The sequence below is a fragment of the Caenorhabditis remanei genome, chromosome V (genome assembly GCF_010183535.1).
Source record: "Caenorhabditis remanei strain PX506 chromosome V, whole genome shotgun sequence".
Taxonomy (NCBI): Eukaryota; Metazoa; Nematoda; class Chromadorea; order Rhabditida; family Rhabditidae; genus Caenorhabditis; species Caenorhabditis remanei.
This window is the reverse complement of record NC_071332.1, coordinates 19,790,141-19,809,632: the sequence shown is the minus strand read 5'-3', so window position 1 is coordinate 19,809,632 and position 19,492 is coordinate 19,790,141. Positions and strand designations below refer to the sequence as shown.

The 19,492-nt window shown below is 37.5% G+C and overlaps 7 protein-coding genes across 7 annotated transcripts; 5 read left to right on the top strand and 2 right to left on the bottom strand.

Annotated features, from left to right (window-relative positions):
- Positions 1-483: 483 nt before the first annotated feature.
- On the top strand, positions 484-1,577 carry GCK72_021414 (uncharacterized protein; the record flags this gene model as incomplete). The annotated part of the gene is made up of 3 exons (XM_003104418.2): positions 484-554; positions 617-1,280; positions 1,326-1,577. The coding sequence occupies 3 exons, from the start codon at positions 484-486 to the stop codon at positions 1,575-1,577; spliced, it is 987 nt and encodes a 328-aa protein (XP_003104466.2).
- Positions 1,578-1,931: 354 nt separating this feature from the next.
- On the top strand, positions 1,932-3,397 carry GCK72_021413 (uncharacterized protein; the record flags this gene model as incomplete). The annotated part of the gene is made up of 3 exons (XM_003104476.2): positions 1,932-1,987; positions 2,308-3,034; positions 3,080-3,397. The coding sequence occupies 3 exons, from the start codon at positions 1,932-1,934 to the stop codon at positions 3,395-3,397; spliced, it is 1,101 nt and encodes a 366-aa protein (XP_003104524.2).
- Positions 3,398-3,408: 11 nt separating this feature from the next.
- GCK72_021412 (uncharacterized protein) lies at positions 3,409-4,676 on the bottom strand (the record flags this gene model as incomplete). Its single annotated transcript, XM_053734244.1, has 3 exons — positions 3,409-3,648; positions 3,828-4,557; positions 4,606-4,676. 3 exons carry the CDS (start codon positions 4,674-4,676, stop codon positions 3,409-3,411), a joined length of 1,041 nt encoding a protein of 346 aa, XP_053583157.1.
- Positions 4,677-8,015: 3,339 nt separating this feature from the next.
- GCK72_021411 (uncharacterized protein) lies at positions 8,016-11,454 on the top strand (the record flags this gene model as incomplete). Its single annotated transcript, XM_003104600.2, has 7 exons — positions 8,016-8,068; positions 8,692-8,775; positions 8,823-9,477; positions 9,557-9,793; positions 9,962-10,144; positions 10,426-10,786; positions 11,285-11,454. 7 exons carry the CDS (start codon positions 8,016-8,018, stop codon positions 11,452-11,454), a joined length of 1,743 nt encoding a protein of 580 aa, XP_003104648.2.
- A 1,361-nt stretch (positions 11,455-12,815) lies between these two features.
- On the bottom strand, positions 12,816-13,900 carry GCK72_021410 (uncharacterized protein; the record flags this gene model as incomplete). Its single annotated transcript, XM_053734243.1, has 3 exons — positions 12,816-13,076; positions 13,127-13,775; positions 13,821-13,900. The coding sequence occupies 3 exons, from the start codon at positions 13,898-13,900 to the stop codon at positions 12,816-12,818; spliced, it is 990 nt and encodes a 329-aa protein (XP_053583156.1).
- A 2,101-nt stretch (positions 13,901-16,001) lies between these two features.
- GCK72_021409 (uncharacterized protein) lies at positions 16,002-17,128 on the top strand (the record flags this gene model as incomplete). The annotated part of the gene is made up of 3 exons (XM_003104439.2): positions 16,002-16,081; positions 16,131-16,830; positions 16,883-17,128. The coding sequence occupies 3 exons, from the start codon at positions 16,002-16,004 to the stop codon at positions 17,126-17,128; spliced, it is 1,026 nt and encodes a 341-aa protein (XP_003104487.2).
- Positions 17,129-17,395: 267 nt separating this feature from the next.
- On the top strand, positions 17,396-18,501 carry GCK72_021408 (uncharacterized protein; the record flags this gene model as incomplete). Its single annotated transcript, XM_053734242.1, has 3 exons — positions 17,396-17,475; positions 17,532-18,201; positions 18,253-18,501. 3 exons carry the CDS (start codon positions 17,396-17,398, stop codon positions 18,499-18,501), a joined length of 999 nt encoding a protein of 332 aa, XP_053583155.1.
- Between the last annotated feature and the right edge of the window lie 991 nt (positions 18,502-19,492).

Here is a 19,492-nt window from a genome sequence, read left to right as displayed (position 1 = left end):
TGTAAGCAGACAGTCGCAGTCACAAATGGAGCCACCTCTAGCAGATTGTTCTGAATTAGATCCCAAGCAACCATCACTATCCTACAAGGACCTTATCATCGAGGCAATTCAAAAAAGTCCACAAAAGCAGGCAACTATAAAGCAAATTTTCATGGTAATTCGTACTCCCATCTCCATATAACCAAACTTTTCAGAAAATCCAACTCCTCTACCCGTACTACCGTGAGAAACCCGACCAATGGGGCTGGAAAAACTCGATTCGTCATAACTTAGCCCTTCACGATTGTTTTGTGAAACTTCCGATGATAAAAGGTTTGAGTACCGATACATTACACTACTGGACATTTGTTGAACTAGAATAAAGTTTTCTTCCTTTTCTTTTGATACATACATGCAACAATATAAACATCTTATCAGCAGTTGAGGCAAGCAAACAGACCAAAATCAATTTTTTTTTCCATTTTGCTAAACTATTCTGCTGCAATGCCTTCCCTACCTGATATTCCAGACATCGCTCTGAAGAATATTCTGGGCAATTGTGATTTCAGGTCAATGTAAGTTTTCAGACCCTAGACCCTAGACCCTAGACCCTAGACCCTAGACCCTACACTTTCAGCCTCGCCCTCCGAAAGACTTGTCACCGACTCCGCAACTTCATCATCTCCACCAAACCAGAATCTCACATCACGGTAATCCGCATTATCCCGAAACCCGAGGCTATCTCTTTGGTTCTGAAATTTGGTGATTCTGAACAAGAAATTTCCACGCAATATCACAAAAACGAGAGGGGATGTGTGGTCACCTGGGATCCAATAAAGTCGAAACTTGTGAAAAACGAGAATTTCATCTCTGTCTTCATGAGAGATCTCGAGATTGCCCTGGAGCATCAGAAGAGCACACCACTGAGATTCTTCCAGATGATGTTGCTATGCGGGGTTCCTGCTGGATTTTTCGAAAAATTAAAGAATCTTCTAGAATCAAGACCCCAAAAAGTCCACAACGCCTACCTAAGAGTGGAGACTGACGAAGAAATCCTATCAATTCTACCATTTCTGGATCCAGATGTTTTGAAGATTTTAGATATATCTAGCAGCAAGAATGAAGAGGAACCTTATCTAGATCTAGCCGAAATTTCAGAGCTAGAGCAATGGAAAAAAGCGAAAGAACTTGTAATTAATTGTGTTTTGCGTGGAGTCCCTGTTCAAAAAATGCTTCACTTTTTGAATGTGCACATTTCATTGGAGAGGATCACAATGGAAGATGTATCGGTGTTGAAGGAGGTGAGGAATTTAGAGAACTTCTAATTCAAATTATTTGAACTCCAGGCGCTCACCCGATCCCCGGAATTTGACATTTTCGAAATCCGACTTCTAGAAAATGGTCTGGAGGGAGCACTCATTGAAAAATATGGAGATTCATATCAGGATATCGACGAGGAGGAGAAACCCAGAAAACAATGGTTCTTCGAAATGCAAAACTCGGAAAATACACTTGCTATAGTTTATTATGATGAGTATATCATTTTTGAGAATTTGAAACCAATATTTGTTCCAGCGGACGCTGTAATTTTGATTTGAAATAAGCAGTAAAAACCTGTTTGGAAAATTTCACAATATTTCATTTGGTTGGGTAAATAATGATTAGTCATTCTTTCTCTTTCTTATTTACTCTGTTTTGGACGGGGTGATAACACTCTATTGGTGGTTTTTCACAATTTCAGAGTCTCTATAAATGTTATCCTTGAATTGTGGAAAGCAATAAATAATTTTTGATAAAATTCCGGAGAATTTGGTTGTGACAACGTCATTTCCGTTTATTCGTTGTCTTCCTTATTTCCTCAGGTCGTTTCTTATCAGTAAAATGTTTACATGCATGTGTAACATACATAAATGTTGTAAAACCCCGAAAATGTTATCATTTTTCGAAAAGAAATGGGAAACTCATTGGCGTGGTTCAGCAGTGCTCCTCAGGACGACTTTCCGTTGGTGTGAGTTTTTTTTGGACGGGGAAATTAATTTTAGGATTTGAAGTTTTGATAGGTACATAGAATAAATATAGAGCTTCAATTTTGTAATTGACAATTTTTTGATAGTTCCGCCCATTTTTGAGATACGAGCTTCTGACGATAGGCGGGACCAGAGAAGTGGAAGTGTGGAATCCTCCAATCTTCAAAAGATCGTATCTCAAAAGTGGGCGGAGCTATCAAAAAGTTGTCAACTACAAAAATGTAGCCAGAGACTTCTTCTATACAATGACTTAAAATTTTTTATTGAAAAAGTGAACTTTGAAAAATGTCTAATTTTCCAGCTCCGAACAAATCAACTTCAACCAATCTCTCGGAATTCAACCCAACTCACCTATCACCCTAATTCGAGTCTCCGGAAAACTTGAAAATCGAACTGAATCACTTGCCCTTGAACTGGAATTCGATGAACCCTCAGCAACAATCAAAAAGTTGATCCGAATCGATTACAAGCCACGCCTCCCTAGCGGCTGCCTGGTAGAATGGTATCAGGATAGAACGTTCAAAGAGAAAGTTCTAGAAGACCAAAGTTTCTCTGACGCTCTTTATGAATCACTCGATATCGTCCTACGCCATCAGAAGTCACCGTTGGAAACTTTTGAGGTCAATATCACGGTTCCCGATTTCTACAAATCTGGGAGTATTATGGATGACCGACAACCTGTTGCAGTGGACCTCCTGAATAATATAAAGAAGTCGCTGGAATTCAGAAGACACCCACTGCAAGTCAAAAACCTTATTGTCAAAGAATCAGGAGGAAGTCAGCTTCTGAAAATTCTCCCATTTCTTGACTCTGCTATTCTGGAGAGCATAGATATAGAGGACCCAAGGAGAGCTTATGATTCTTATGAACTTCCGTTAGTTGTGATTTTGGATCAGTGGAAAAACGCAAGGAAGTTGAGAATTGAGAATTATAAGATGGTGATGTCAGTGGAGCAGCTCAAACATTTTGATGAGCTTCACTTAGATTATTGGGAGTTTTCTGTGGAGGATGTCGTGGAGTTAAAGAAAGTAAGTTTTTCTTATTGAAATCTTTTTCTAATTAGAATTTTATAGGCATTCCTCAAATCCTACGACAGCAAGACTCACTGGAAACTTATGCTCCCAGAATTCACTGACAACTCTAAACTGCAAAAGGAACTAATCGATAAACTTGGGACGCCGTTCCACGTGGTGCCAACGCTTTTATCGAAGACAATATCCAAGCTCTCAGTGTTCAAGACCCCTGAAGAAGGAAGAAAATGGTTTTTCAAATTCGAGGGGGCCATGGAAGTGCTCTATATTCACTTGACATCCCGCCACCTGTCTTTTGAGAAAATTGCGATGAAAGATGTTCCAGAAGAAGGAAGAAAGTTTATTCAATTTGATTCTTAAACACAAATAAATTAATAATTATTCAAAATCTTCCCATTCTCAGGAAATTCTTCCAACCGTTGAATTCGAAACTGCGCATCATAGAGACTAACTTGCACACTTGGTACTTTGAAGAACCAACATTTTCGTTGCGATCCAAACATATCAATGTCCGACACAGGGTCCCCATAGGTTGAGATGAAACGAGAAACAGCGTCACTCGAGGAAAACTTGATTAGAATGGAATCCAGGGTGGGAAAGTTGAGGAAGGCCTGAAAGTACGGTAAGAGATTTTTTGAGTGCGAAGACTGGTCTCATAGGCAGGTATCGTAGTAGAAAACACGTAATACGGAATCACGTAGTACGGAATCCGGATTCCGGATTCCGTATGACGTATTCCGGAGAATGTAAAATCTCATTCCGGTCCCTAGACCCTAGACCCTAGACTTACCTCCTTCCACTCCAAAACCTGCTCCATGTTCACTACCTCCACAAATATATAAATCCTCTTGAATCCCAAAAACTTCTCGACTGGCACATCCTCCACAAACACATCAATTATATCCAACTCTACTGCATTTTTCCAATGCGGCAACTCCATCAACTCATCGATTCTCCATTTCCCTATATCTGGCACTGGTCCTTGCGTCGAATCTGTCATCGTGATTCTCTTGATGGTCTTGGCGTTCAGATAAGGCAATATTGCAAGAATTGAGCTCATTTTGAAGACTACCATCGAGAAATTTTTGGTTTTTAGTGGGTCTCTTCCGGAGAGAATCGTTTGTAATCGTGGCATCAGCTTGCTCTCGATTTCCAGAAACTTCTCATGGGCAAATTTGAAATACTCAAAATTAATAATGAAGTTTCCAAGTTCAGATTGTTGAAACTTCATGTTAGCCTCGAAATCCAAACAAAAAGCCTCCAAAAAATCCATATTCTCCAGAAACTTCTCTCTCCTCCCGTCACTTCTATACCAGATCACCTGGCATCCGTTCTCCACTTGATTATACTGTATTCTTATGAATTTTCCTTTAGGATAGATATAATATCCATTGTCAAAGTCCAATTTCCAATCGATAAAATCTGTGTCGACACGAATCACGGATCGGAGAACGCGTGGGTCTGGTTTAAGGTCGTCAATGGTGTTTCGCAGGTCCCAGCAGGTTTTTCGCAGGGATTGACTGAAAATGAATTAAAAAACTGAAAGAAAATCCATTCTAAATACTTACACATCGGGAAAATCCAATTTCGCTAAAATTTTAGTCATAGCAACTTCAGGCATATGAATTAAGGAAGGCATTTTGAAATTTTGAATGAAAATTCTAAATTGTAGTTAGAAATAGGCGAGAAAGGAAAGAAACTAATAAAATTTCGCAATCTCTCGCAACATAGGCGTCGGGGCGTCCAACTGAGTAAACAACATTGCTTGTGGTTTTTTTTAAATAAAAAAATTCTACCAGATAAGGTGTTTGTGTATACTTTCAACTAAAAGTTTCTACTTTTACGGTACCGTGCAGTGAGATATGCAATTTGGCCTTTTTCAGTTGAAAATGACCAACTTTGACATGGTGTTACGGAATCACTGATTGTTCCACAATGTAAATTATATTAAAACCATACAGAACAAAGGTAGTGCTTTATTTTTGTAGTTGACAACTTTTTTGTACGGACACTCCCTAGAGAGTTGCAGTCATTTTAAAAGGACAGCTGAAAAATCGCACTATTTCTCACTGAAATGGGACGATTTAAGGGAGAATCTACTTTGTCGATATGTAACTTGCTAGGGAGTGCTTGTACAAAAAATTTGTCAACTACAGAAATGAAGCTCTACCTTTGTTCTGTATGGTGTATTACAAAAACGGTGTTTTTCAACTGAAAGTTTACGTTTTCGGCTTTAAAATCGATTTTTAGACTTTAAAAGGATATTCTTCAGCGCAATATGTATGTATTTTTGCCCCACGTTTTATTTTCTCTCTAGAAATGGCACTTGTCATCCAAAGATAGTGATTTTCAGGCCTTGAAAAGCGTCAAAATCAAAAAACCGACTTATTCCGCTAAAAAGGAAGTAAAATTCCTTGTCCGGAAGTCGGAAGTCGGAATTCCATGCAATTCTGGTACATAGATATGAAAAATATTTATTTATTTATCAAACATTTTAAAACAACTACAAATCTATATTGTTATTGTTCTCATAATATTCTAACCGAAATGACGCGAAATTCGGTTCAATCATAATTATTAAATAATAGTCTCTAACAGGAGTCCAGAAAATCTATATTCTTCCGATTGGCCAATTATCAAAAGCACACGGTCTAAGTGATCTCAGAATCTGTTGCTCGTTTTTGATGGAGGTGAATGATAATTCACATTTTCTGACTTGGTTATTGGGTTTGACGGTTAGCTAAAAACTAAAATCGTTTTATTTATATGATCTTATTAGGAAAGGTCGTGGAGTCAATTTGGAGTTATGTGACATTGCCTAAATAATTGGAAAGCTGAGAAACCGCTGATTTCAAATATATTTAGTTTTGGCTCTCAAGGTCTGGTATTCGAGAAAAATAAGGTTCAAGACTGGAGCACTTGTCACTTTCTACATTAGAAGATGTCGATGAATCGAATCTTCTGGGAGGATTCAAGACGGTTCCTTATCCAGAAAACCGAAAAAGGACATTCCGCTACTCGAAGCCACTGGACAGTCCATCACAATCATTTTCTGGAGGATTCGATATAAGGAGAGCTGATCGAAATAAGGCTACAATCACATTTGGAGATATTTGGGGGACGACGTTCATCAGTTTCTACGCTTGGCGATTATTTTAATTGTTTTTTTTGTTGTTATGAATTTTCTATTCCAAATGACATTATTGGCATCAAATTGTTCTTAAAAACTTCTTCGAGCAAATAAATATTTTGCTGAATATATGATTCGAGATGCCAAGCTTTACCAACCTATAACTCTGCAGGGACATCCCGTTCCAAAAAGCTGTCAACTACAAAAATGAAATTCTTGGTTCGATCTACACACTAATAAAAATTTGAGCTCATTTCCCCCCAACAATTTTGTTTTTTAGTTCCATTTTTCACTCCAGACATCAAAATTTCAGCCAATTTCCATCTTTTCAGCGTGTTTCCTTTGTTCGCATTTTTCTTCCCAGTCACGCGTTTTATTGTGCTGTTATCAGTTAGTTTACAAGCTTCTTTTGACTTTATAGTGCTTTTCACCTTCAATTTGAGAAAAAAAGTTGTCTTATCACAATCTTATATGTGTTTTGTGTCTGTTGTGGCATTATAACTTTTTTTGACTCGAGTGAATCAAAAATCTGTTTTTTTTTGTGTGCGGATTACCTAACAATGGCTCTGCATATTAATCCCATTCTAGAACAATATGAAAAGTGTCTGATCCTTTAGGTGAACAAATGTATAAATACATGAAATTTTTAGATATTTTTTTCAACATCGTTATTTTTTCTACCACTAATTCTTTCTTCTTCTCATTTATTCCTAAGATTATTACCCTCCGTATAGTCATTCCCCTTTTTCTTATGAGCTTAATATAAGCTTAACGATTTCGAATTTCAGCAGAATTAAAGCTGAGCCAGTAAAAAAAAAACGCTACAACGGGTTCTTTTTGATTTTTGTTCAAATATTCAGCTGCTAGTCGTCATTTTTTGTTTTTTTTTTCTCAAAAAACCAGCTGAAAATAGTAAAATATTTTACAGACATCATCGGAAGTCCTAGAAAATAACTCATTAGAAAATAAAGTCGTTTGGTCACTGTAAAATTTGTGTCAGTGTAAGTTCATCAGTTTACACTGACCAAACAGATTTTTACACTGACAAAATACATTTTCTGTCAAACAAATCCCAATTTTCAGTATAATGTGTCAATTTTCGTGTCGGAATGTCATGGTTTTATAGTTTTGAAACGTCCCGGAGTTTTAAGTAAAAATGAAATTATGAAAAATCAAAATGACATTTTCATTTATTTTTTTCCGCAGAGTTTTAAATTCTCAAAACAAAAATGTGGTGGATGGCAATAACACAAAACAAACAAACGCCCCACAACAATAAATTTTGTTTTCAGAGTGACAAGATGACATTTCGCAATTTTTTTTCGATGTTTTACTTCCGATTTCTGTCATTTTCGGCATAAATTTCCCGATTTTTTCACAATTTTCCGACAATGGATTGTGTTCTTGTAAATCCGGCACTTATCCATCTTTTCACACTATTTACAAAATGGGATTAACCAAAAAAAAACATAAATCCATTCAATTTTTGTTTATCAGTTTATCTTAATAATTTTTCCTTTTATGTATTTTTTCTTGTTATCCCCCACTAATCTCTCATCCAATTCAAATCCCAGGTTTTCCCGCCAATTTCTCCTTCCGAACGCTTGCCATCGGCCTCCCGTTCTTTGAACACCAAATCTCTCTCGTCTCTCATCTCTAACGCGTGTCCGTGGAGCGCGTTTGCAGCGTCGCTTATTGTTTTTGTTTTTTTGTTTTTCCCTAATTTTTAGTTGTTTTTTGCAATTTTCCACGTAGATTTTTGGGGTTTTTTGCCAATTTTTAAAATAGTTAATTTTTTAACTGGGGTTTCTTCCAGAATTTGTAAAAAACTTGGTGATTTTGTGCATTATGACTGAGGAAACGGTTGAACTGCTACCGGAGCATGTCGAAAATGCGGAGATGTAAGTTTTCATTTAAAAGTTTGGAAAAATTGAATGAAAAACAGAAATAAGACAAATTCTAAAAGGAGCGCTTAAAAAATCCGGAAAAATTGAGCTCAAATTTCTAAAAAATAAAATATTTGAAAAATGCAATTTTTTACTAAAACATTCAAAAAATCACTAGAATTTTTGTTGTAATACGTAAAAATATAGCTGGAAATGAACACGATGTAGTGTAAAGCAGCTAAATTTTCAGCAAGTAGTGTCGAAAAACTAAATAATAGCTAGCGTACATCCCAAAATTGCAAAAAACCCCATAAAGCCAACTAAAAATTTAAAAATTATAAAAGAAAACATTTGAAAATGTTCAAAACCCCCAAAAATCGATAAAAATCGGCTGAGGCAACTTTAGAAATTATCCTAGCTTAGCGAAAAACATCACTGGCAGCTCGCCACTGCGCTGATATTGTGAAAATCTCAAAAAATATAGCTAATTACCGGAAAAAAAAAGTAACAATCATGAAAAATAGCCTAAAATAAAGCTGAAACTCTAAGAATTGCTCCAATACCTTTAAAAAATAGTAAAAAACCACTAGAAAACTCCTAAAATTAGCTTCTTCTAGCAATTTAATGCTCAATTTCAGTGTTCCACCACCGCCACCCACTCTACTGACCCTGCCGGATGTTACGTTGTTACATACGCTGAACTTTTGCGACTATCTTTCATTGTAAGTTATTAAAAAAAGAAATTCTCCAATGGAAAAAATGCATTCAGGCAATCCCTCCGAAAAACATGCAAGTTTTTCCGAGCTCTCGTAGATGAATCGTTACTGGATTCCAAGATTACCGATCTCTCTGTAATTGTGCAAAGACGGAACGTTGTGCTTATGCTTACAACAAAAACTTCTCCAGTTCTCTTTATCTCCTTTCATCAACGAGCAGACGGATGTTATGTTGGTGGAGATAGAGGTGAAAAAAAACTTCCGGATAACTCATATTATCTCGACGCTTTTTTCATTGATCTTGAAATCTTGATAAGACATGGCAAAAGCATTCTCGAGAAATTTGTGGTATTTATGCATGATGATCAAATCCGAGCAGAATTTTGCGAGAGATTTCATTTAATGATGATGGAAAAGCCACAATTGAAAACGAAGTATTTGCATATTAATGGAGTAGATGCTGCTCCTGTCCTCTCTCTTCTGCCACATGTTGACCCTGAATACCTCACGTTTATGGATATTACTGGAACTGCAGCTAGGCCAGATTTCAGTGGCATTTTGGCGTTGGATCATTGGCAAAAAGTAGCTAGAGTGCATTTAACGAGATGTGTCATTCCTAACGTTTTTCAAGATATTGGTCATTTGGAGGTGTTCAAAACTCAGTTGCAGACTGTGATGACAGCCACCGATATAAGACTACTGAAAGATGTGAGTTTTCTTAAATAACCTAAGGAACTGGGGACTTGAAAAATAGAACCCGGAGGCTATCTTTACCTATTTTTTTCAGATGTTTCTGCTTCCTAACACCAATCTCAAAGAAGTCGGCCTCTGCTTCGATACTCGAGACAACGATGAAGCGATGACTGCGGAACTGGGGGAAATACTTGTCATTGATCCAGAACCGGTGTTCGTAAAATCTAGAACATGGTACTTCAAGAGAGCTCAAAAAATTGTTGCAGTCACAATTGATGTCCGAGATGCTAGACTCAAAATATGCGATAATTCTAATAATATAGATTATCGTGTAATCAATATGGAATAACCTATTTGAATAAATCGTCTTTCACACCTCTCTTATTCATAAATTTCGTCTTCTACCATCCGGTTTCACAACCAATTTTCTTACCTCGTTTTTCTTATTTTTGATCTTTTCTTCGCATTATTCTATAATATAATATTGTTCCTATTTCAGATGGAGTTCCCGGCACTTACCATCCAGATGCCGCAGGCCGAAGATCTCACAGATTCCAGTACCACGACAACACCGGTCTCACTAGATAGGAGTCAGCGGCCACCACATTCTTACAAGGAACTCATCATCGAGGCAATCGAAAAGAGTCCACAGAAGCAGCTGATGCTCAAGGAGATTTATGCGGTGAGTAGGGATTAAAAGACTTTTTGAAAAATATACCAAAATGGAGATCTCGGTAATGCGCAGCAGGGTGGGCTCGAATTTCTTCTTAGGTAATTTTCGCGTTTTTTGGCACTTTTCCACGGCCCGCGGCACATTACCGAGTGCCATCCGCCCCACAGAGATAGAGCTCGCCGAGATCTACATTTTGTTATATTTTTCATCACATAATATTGGGTTAAAAGCGAACTACGAGCCGGTTCGTGTTGGCTCCGTTTGCAAGTCTGAAAAATACGTGTTTCCAGGTAATCGCCCTCCTCTACCCCTATTACCGTACCCGTGCCGACCAATGGGGATGGCAAAACTCGATCCGTCACAATCTCAGTCTCCACGATTGTTTCGAAAAAGTCCCACTCCGCCATCACGACACTACTCTCCACGGACCAAACAACTCTGGCCACTACTGGCGTGTGGTTAATGTTCCGATTGAGAAGCAGAATCTGAGAAAGAGGGTCCGTAAGCAACAAATGCAGCCGAGACTGGTGTCAAGAGGAAATAGCTCGCGGAGCGTCGACGCGTCACCAAGTCCAGCGTCGATCAGCCCGACTAGTGGGGTGCCAACGCCAAGCCCACTATTTGAGTATCTCAATGGGTTGACTGCTTCGAGTGAGTGATTTTACCTACTTGTCAAACGGGCCAAAACCGGCCACTTGCTTCAAATTGAGTTTTTTGACTAAAAAATACACAAAAATGTAGATCTCAGCGAGATCTACGACTGTGACCTACTACAGGCCGGTTAGATATTTGTTAATAAACCGCGGGCCGTGATAAAGTGTCAAAAAATTGGTCACTGTATTTCAATCATGACTACTTTTACAAAACCACCCTCTGCCTATGTGCTGCGGTAGGGCTATAATGGCTTTTTTGGCCATTGCCGCTTTTTTCACACCTTTTTCGCGACCCGCGGTACATCAGCAACTAGTCATCCGGTCACAAGTAAGCCACAGGCATAGAACTCGCCACGATCTACATTTTGGTATATTTTTCAGCTCATAAAACTTGATTTGGAGCGAGTTATGCGCCGGCCAGAGACGGTCCATATTTTTTTTGCTTGGATTTGTAGATAATTATAATCTTCTTCTCTATAACTTAACTATTCTCCAGACCCTCTCCAAAACTCTATCGCCACTCAAGTCAACGGACTCCCCAACTTGCTCTCAACGGCGGCTCCACTCCAACTAAACCCAATTTTGGCCACCCTCCTGTCCAGTATCCAAATTCTTGCAGCACAAAACCAAAATGCGCAGACCGACACTCCAGCTTTCCAATTTTAAGAATGTACCCTTTTTATGCGCCCTTTTTTTCTATGCACCACTCTACTGATTCACCTTTTCCCCCATCAACCACGTTTTTTCTATGCACCAAACCTAGACCCCGAATTTTTCGACTAGTACTCATTTTGCTTTTTTCAGGATTTGGGAAATCGGGAATCTGGAAATTTGGTGATTCCAGATGTTTCGAATTCCTCGTTTCCTATATTCCTGAATTCTTCAAAAATTGAATTTTTGGATTTCCAATATTCTGAATTCCGGAGTTTTCTAGATTCCTGGACTCCTGGATCTCTGAATTTTCAGATTCAACACTTCCAGCTTTCCAGAGCTTCTAGATTCCTGAAATTTGAGAGTTTGTGAACTTCTGAATTTCAGATTTTTCAGATTCCTGTTTCTTTCTAGATTTCTCGTTTTCGAGATTCCCGGACTTCCGGACTTCTGAATAATCAGATTACATACTTCCAGGTTTCAAGTTTCCAGAACTTCTAGATTCCTGAATTTTTAACTCTCGATTCTAAAATACTGATTCTTTCTATGAACCCATACATTTTTTCTATGCACTATTTCCAGCTCAAAGCTCCGCCCCCATACCCGTTTTTTTCTCCATGTTAGACTCGTTTCCCAGAGTACCCCATCCTAGTTTACTCATTTCATTTCTCTCAGTTCTTCTTCCCTCTGATTCAGGTCCCCACCCCTCCATGAACCGTAACCCTTGTAATCCTAGACACCGTATGAAACTCATAGCGCGACCGGTCTCTAATCACAGCCGCAGGGTCGTCTCTCCTCCTACCAACCAAAAAATCTTAATGTTCTCAACTCTCTTTTTTTCATTCATTTTATTTTCACTTCACACTCAATTTTTAATCAGATTTTTTTCCATTGTTTTTGTCCTTTCGGTTGTAAGAATGTTTCTTCCGGTAGTTTTCTTAGTTGTGCTTGATTTCTTCGATGTTTTTATTAAATTTTGAATAAATGTTGCAAAAAAATTGTATTTTTTCATGATTGTCGATTCTTCAATATTTTCATCCTACGGATCGCAAATTAGATGAAGGATACCAAATCAAGTATTGCCACGGAGATAGAGGCAAAATTTTTTAAATTTTCAAAGGACTAGATTACATGAACGCCTTTATGAAAAATTTTACGTTTTACCTGTTTCAATAAAAATGTAGAAAATGGAACATTTACGAGGTAATCTTATTTCACAGCACAGAAAACCAATAAATATTGTATATAAAGTTGGAGGAGGTTGTGGGAAGAATGGAAGAGGTAAAGGGATGTTCCTAATGAAAAGTCGGACATCTGGATATACAAAAGATTGAATATGTGAGAATATTTAGGCATGTGAATAGAAAAAAAGAGTCTCAACCAATGATTACAGCATCGCTTGGCACTTCTGCAGTTTTTTTATGACGGAACTCAACGAAATGGAAACTGTTCACATCCAGCGAGAGAACTGTAGTTTTGTCGTTTGGCATACGGAAGAACCACAGTCTTAAGACTCCGCCAGTACTACCGCGACTGGTGAATGGTTGTACTCCGAATATTTCGGCTATTTCTGACAAATCGGCGATACTGTTGCAGTTCATTTTACAACAACAGAACATTGATGAATTGAGGAAGGCCTGTAAATGGTAGACGTGATTGTTTCAGAATCACACTCTGCAGAAATTACCGTTTTCAGAAAATCCAAATCCGCTGCCGTGACAGATGTCACATTCCCCGTAAACATGCCAATATGAGAGATTCTTCTAGGCTGCGAAATTTGAAAATTCAGCAATTGACAGTAATACAGATGTTTCCACTGCTCCAGATCCATAATCTCATCTATCACATCTCTCTGTTCTTTGGTGAATACTTTCAGATTTTCCAGACATTGAGCATCGATAAGAGATATAGTAGATAGAAGTTGAGTTGCAGGTAAATTGAACACATAGATTTCAGTGACTTTCAGTGTGGAGCCGCGGTTCTCAATTACTTTCAGAATTCCTTCACTTAGAGGTGGTGGAAGATCAATTCTCAAGTGTGATATGACGCCTTTTTGATACTTCATAAAAATCTCAAGATCCTTTTTAAAAGCTTCCAAATAGTTCTCTCCATGTATCTTCTTTGTTTTAAACTCGCATTTTCCATTGGTGTAATACTGCATACTGTAGCCATCCTTGGATTGTGAGTAGTGGGCATCGATTCTACAACTTCTTGAACGAAGCAAGAATCTGACTTCCTGAGAATGTGCAGTGATTTCTACACTTGTCATCAGAGCATCTGATGTTGTGCTATCGACATAGTTTCGTAGGCTTCGACAAGTCTTCCGAAGACGAGCACTGAAAATTTGTCATGAGCGATTTGAAAATTCTTTTAAAACTCACATTTCCAGATAATCACAGTAGTGTAAAACATTGTCCATGACAATTTCAGGCAGTTTCAGGAATGGGGACTCATCAGTCATTCTTCTGAAATTTCAGAGTCAAGTTAAAATCAAAACAAGTTAGAATTATAGTGAATTGACGGAATTTTTTCGAAAGATCAGAATATAAGACAATTGAAAAATCATCGCCTGAGATCAGTCAATATCGGTTTTTCCAACACATCAATGCGTCAAATCTCTTCAGGAACGCGCCGAAGACACGCCAGACAAACCAACGATTCAATCTGACGCGCATTGAACGCGTTTGAACAGAAAATGTTGCCTCCAGAAGATTGGAAAGATTTTTGTTGCAATTTGTTCTCATTCTTACCAAAAAAACTCAAAAATATCGATTCTCTCAATTTTCGTTTAATTATGGTGTCGATAAGTCTTTGTGGCTCAATTCCAAACGTCTCGGGACTAGGAAACCAAGAAAATATTCAATTGTTTTGTTTATGAGACTGAAAGAAAAAAAATAAGACAAGAAAGCTACAATACTCTACAAAGTAACATCTCAACTGAAAATTTTGTGCTTCCGATCAGTTTTCTGCGAATTTTGCTAAAAAAATTGTTTATCTCATATCTATTCAACAAAACCTTTCTGAAAACAAAAGAAAAACACAACGAAGTTCGAATTTTGCCAAAAAAAACGCATTGACGGTTAAAGAGAAGAGAAGAGGGAGACCCCTCTATTTGCTGACCACTACTAACACATATTGGCAGTGTGCCAAACAACAACCATATTCCCTTTTTCTCTCGTCCCTCCACTTTCACTCACACTCTCTCTTCTTCTGCCCAGCATCCTGCATCTCTCCTTCCTTTCTTCTCTATAATCGTCAACGCATTTTTTGGCGAAATTCGAATTGCTTTTAGTTCTTTCTTATTTTTTAGATACTTTTGTTGATTAGATATGAGATAAATCATTTTTTCAAGGAAAAGTTACAAAAAATTGATTGAAAGATCAAATTTTTAAGTGGAAATGGGAGAAAAGGACTTTATAGAACGAAAATCTGACGAAATCGATAAATATTTGATTTTTTTTGGTAATAATGAGATCAATTTTCGTTTTCCAAATTTCAGGTCACCTAGAGACCAAATTCTCTGTTCAAAACGCGTCCGAGGCGCGCCAGATTAGTTCATTGCGCTGTCTGGCGTGACTTCGACGCGTTTTTGAAGAGAAACATCAGAGATATAAGACGGTTGGAATTTCAAAATTTTTTGCTAGCTAGTTGAAAAATGGTTTTCTGTGAGTAATCTGTACTGAAAATACAGCATTTCCCTGAATTTGAACGATTTTGCAATAAACTGGCAATTGCTAGAAAAAGTTGCACGTGAAGCACAGAGTTTTCCACTTTTGTCTGTTCACGTCATTTTCTGTTCTTTTTTCAAAGTTTATTCAAAAGTACAGAATCGGTATGGATACCGATTTTGTACCAAGAAATTCCTCCAGATTTGGTATTCATACCTATTCTGTACTCTGCATAAAAGATCACGTGAAAAAAGTTTTCTCCAAGTTTATTCGAAAGTACAGAATCGGTATCGATACCAATTCTGTACCATTGTAAGTTCTGTATAAAAGGTCACGTGAAGAATTGAAAATCCACAATTTCAAAGTGTCAAATTTTATTTATGATTATTTTCGCTTACGTGGATTCAAATTTGATGTTCATCAAGTGGATAAACTCACCAAAATGACAATTTTTGAGGAAAAGTTACCTTGATTCTGTAATTAGGTTTTGATCAACTTACTTTACCTTCTCTTACTTAAAAAGAAAACACATTTTCAAACCTTTTTATGCAAATTTCATTAAAACGGACGTTTTTAATGTTGTTGAATAAAAAAAGGTGAAGTTGATCAAAACCTAATTACAGAATCAAGGTAACTTTTCCTCAAAAATTGTCATTTTGGCCAGTTTATCCACTAGTTGAACATCAAATTTGAATCCATGTAAGCGAAAATAATCATAAATAAAATTTGACACTTTGAAATTGTGGATTTTCAATTCTTCACGTGACCTTTTATACAGAACTTACATTGACATTCTTTGATTAATTCTATCGGTTGTCCAACCATCTACACTTATCTGAATCGTATTTTTCAATTCCAAATTCTAACGTTTTTTTTCCAGAGATTTGATTCAGAATGACTGATGAGTCCCCACTCCTGCGGCTCCCCGAGATTACAATGAACCACATTCTCTATTTCTGCGATTATTTGGAAATGTAACCTTCATTCTAGAATTTCTCAAGTGTCTAACCTTCTTAATTACAGCGCACAACTTCGGAAAGTCTGCCACACTCTTCGAAACCATATCGATGCTAATAAACCAGATGCTCATGTAAAGGAAGTGCGTCTAGGGATCTGGATGAATGCTGAAATTTTTTTCGAATCAGAGAACAATATTAGAATATGGATAGACTACAAAGAAGCAGAAGGCGGATGTACTGTGGAGCGTACAACATATACGGGTAGCCGTTCATTGAAAACGATTTCTGGATTGGATGCCATGGGTGCTCTTATTCAAGACTTCAAGATTTACTTGAGACATCTGAAGACTCCACTGAGACTATTTCAATTGAGTCAAATCTGTTGTGATGCCCTCCTCCAAATAAAGAGAGAGCAACCCCCGGAATCTCGAATTTTCCCCTTGAAAGTCAGTAAACTTGAGTTGTACGGATTTTCTGCGGCTCAAATTCTTGCAACACTTCCACTTTTTGATGCAAACCACCTGAAGGTCTTGAAAATTGAAACTGATATCAATGCGGTATCCGATGGAGATGGATTAAATGATGGTGCAGATGATGGTAATGTATTTCATGCACTTTTTGAAACCGAACACTGGAGAAACGTGGAGAAAGTTAATATATATCCAACATTTAAAATCTCGAATGTCCGTCAAATTTCCCACTTGAAAGAATTCCATGGCTTCATATCGAGAATGACTGCAGCTGGTGTGAAGTTTCTGAAAAATGTGAGTTTTCAAACTTTACATTACAGATTCACAACTATTTTTTCCTTTTCAGACATTCATCAGCTCCCCACTCTTCGAACATTCCCTCATAAAAGTAGACGAAGATCTCGACTTATTGTCTATAAAGGATACATTTGGCGCACCGTCAATTGAAATAGAAGATGCAAATTGGTGGTACTTTCATATTCCTAACGATACTACCCGTGTTCTACTGGTGGAAGTGACGTGCAAAGAAACAATTGATATTATACGTATTGATCGTAGCGAGGTTTTGCCAGGTGCAGTGATCATCTATTAAAATTATCATCAATTAAAAAAAAATATCCCAATTTTCCCCCTTGTCCTTTTTGTGTATCCTAATTTTCCACCAATTTCTCATTCTTTTCTATGCCTTTCCTCTTTTTTCTCCGCATATGTTTATTAATTTTTTGTGCTGTTAAATAAAATTATTCGAAAACTTGACATTCTTTGATTAATTCTATCGGTTGTCCAACCATCTACACTTATCTGAATCGTATTTTTCAATTCTAAATTCTAACGTTTTCTTTCCAGAGATTTGATTCAGATGGCTGATGATCCCCCACTCCTGCAGCTCCCAGAGATTACAATGAACCACATTCTCTATTTCTGCGATTATTCGGAAATGTAAGTTTTAAGAAAATTCTAGAGATTTTCTTCGAGTCTAATCTTTAAAATTACAGCGCACAACTTCGGAAAGTCTGCCACTCTCTGCGAAACCATATCGACTTGTTCAAACCTGACGCCCATGTGGAAGAAGTGCTTCTAGGAAATGGGAATAACGCTGTAATTTGTTTCGATTCAGAACAAGATTCTAGAATATACATTGATTACAAAGAAGCAGAAGGCGGATGTACTGTAAATTGTGATACATTTATGGGTCGCTATTCATTGAAAACTATTTCTGGAATGAATCCCATGGATGTTCTCATACAAGACTTCAAGATTTACATGAGACATCTGAAGACCCCACTGAGACAATTTCAATTGTATGAAGTCTGTTTTGACGTCCTCTTCCAAATAAAGAGAAAGCAACCTCCAGAATCTCAAATTTTCCCTTTGAAAGTCAATGAACTTGAGTTGTACGGATTATCAGCGGATCAAATTCTTGCGACACTTCCACTTTTTGATGCAAACCACCTGAAGGACTTGAGAATTGAAGGAACAGAGGGAGATCGATTAAATGAGGATGATTTTCATGCATTTTTTGAAACCGAGCACTGGAGGAAAGCGGAGAAAATTTGCCTACTATCAAATCTTAATATCCCGAATGTCCGTCAAATCTCTCACTTGAAGGAATTCCATGGCTCCATATCGAGAATGACTGCAGCTGACGCGGTGTTTCTGAAAAATGTGAGTTTTCATATTTTCCGTTACAGGTTTGCACCTTTTTTTCCTTTCCAGACATTCATCAGCTCGCCAGTCTTCGAACGTTGCTGCATAAAAGTAGACGTAGATCTCAACTCATTGCCCTTACAGGACATATTTGGACCATCTTTTTTCGACAGAATCACAAACTCAAATCGTTGGTACTTTCATATTCCTAATGACACAAACAGTGCTCTTCGGGTCGATGTGAGCAGCAGCAACGAATTTGAAATCGCACGTATGAATCGCAGATATGTTGTTCCTGGGGCAGTGATTATCTATTAAACATTATTATTAATTTATAATATAAAAATTTGTCCAACATTTCTAACTCAGCAAAGCGTCAAAGGCGCGCCAAACATCACAGAAAATAGCTAGTGCTCCAGAAAAACGTGAAATCAGATAATCAAAATATCAGAAGATAGAAGAAACAGAAAGTCACAGACTAATCTGGCGCGCCTTAGACTCGTTTTGAATAGAAAATCTCATCTCCTCATCTTGATCGTCCATATGCCACCTTCCGCTGACCACTACTAACACATATTGGCAGTGTGCCAAACAGCAACACCTCTTTTTTCTCTCGCCCCTCCACGGTCACTCACACTCTCTCTTCATCTGCCCAGCATCCTGCGTCTCTCCTTCCACTGTTCTCTCTAACCGTCAATGTGTTTTTTGGCAAAATTCTGATTTCCTTTAGTTTTTTCTTATGTTTTTAGATACTTTTTATTGATTAGATATGAGATAAACTATTTTTTCAAGCAAAATTTACAAAAAATTGATGGGAAACACGACTTTTTCGGTGCCAGCTCTTGTTTTAGGTTACTTTTACAGTTTTGCAGCTTTTTTGTCATATTTTATTATTATTTTTAACTGTAAAAATAAGAAGTTTGCATGTTTTATTGCTTTTCTAGTCCTGAGACGTTTGAAAATGAGGTAAAAAAGCTTATCGACAGTAATTTTGGGAAAAAAAATTGAGGAAATCGATATTTTTCAAATATTTTTGAGTTTTTTTGGTAAGAACGAGAAATTTTCCTGTTTGAACAAAACTGATCTTCTCATCTTCCTTTTCCAATTCTCCGACCACCCGGAAACATTATTTTCAGTTCAAAACGCGTCCGAGGCGCGCCAGATTAATTCATTGCGCTGTCTGGCGTGCCTTCGGCGCGTTCTTGGAGAGAAAAATAGGTGAAATTCTAGCGTTTTAACTTTCTGTGCCTTCTATCTTTTGATGTTTTATTTCCTTTTTTCTGAAGACGCACCAGGTCATTTCTGTGTT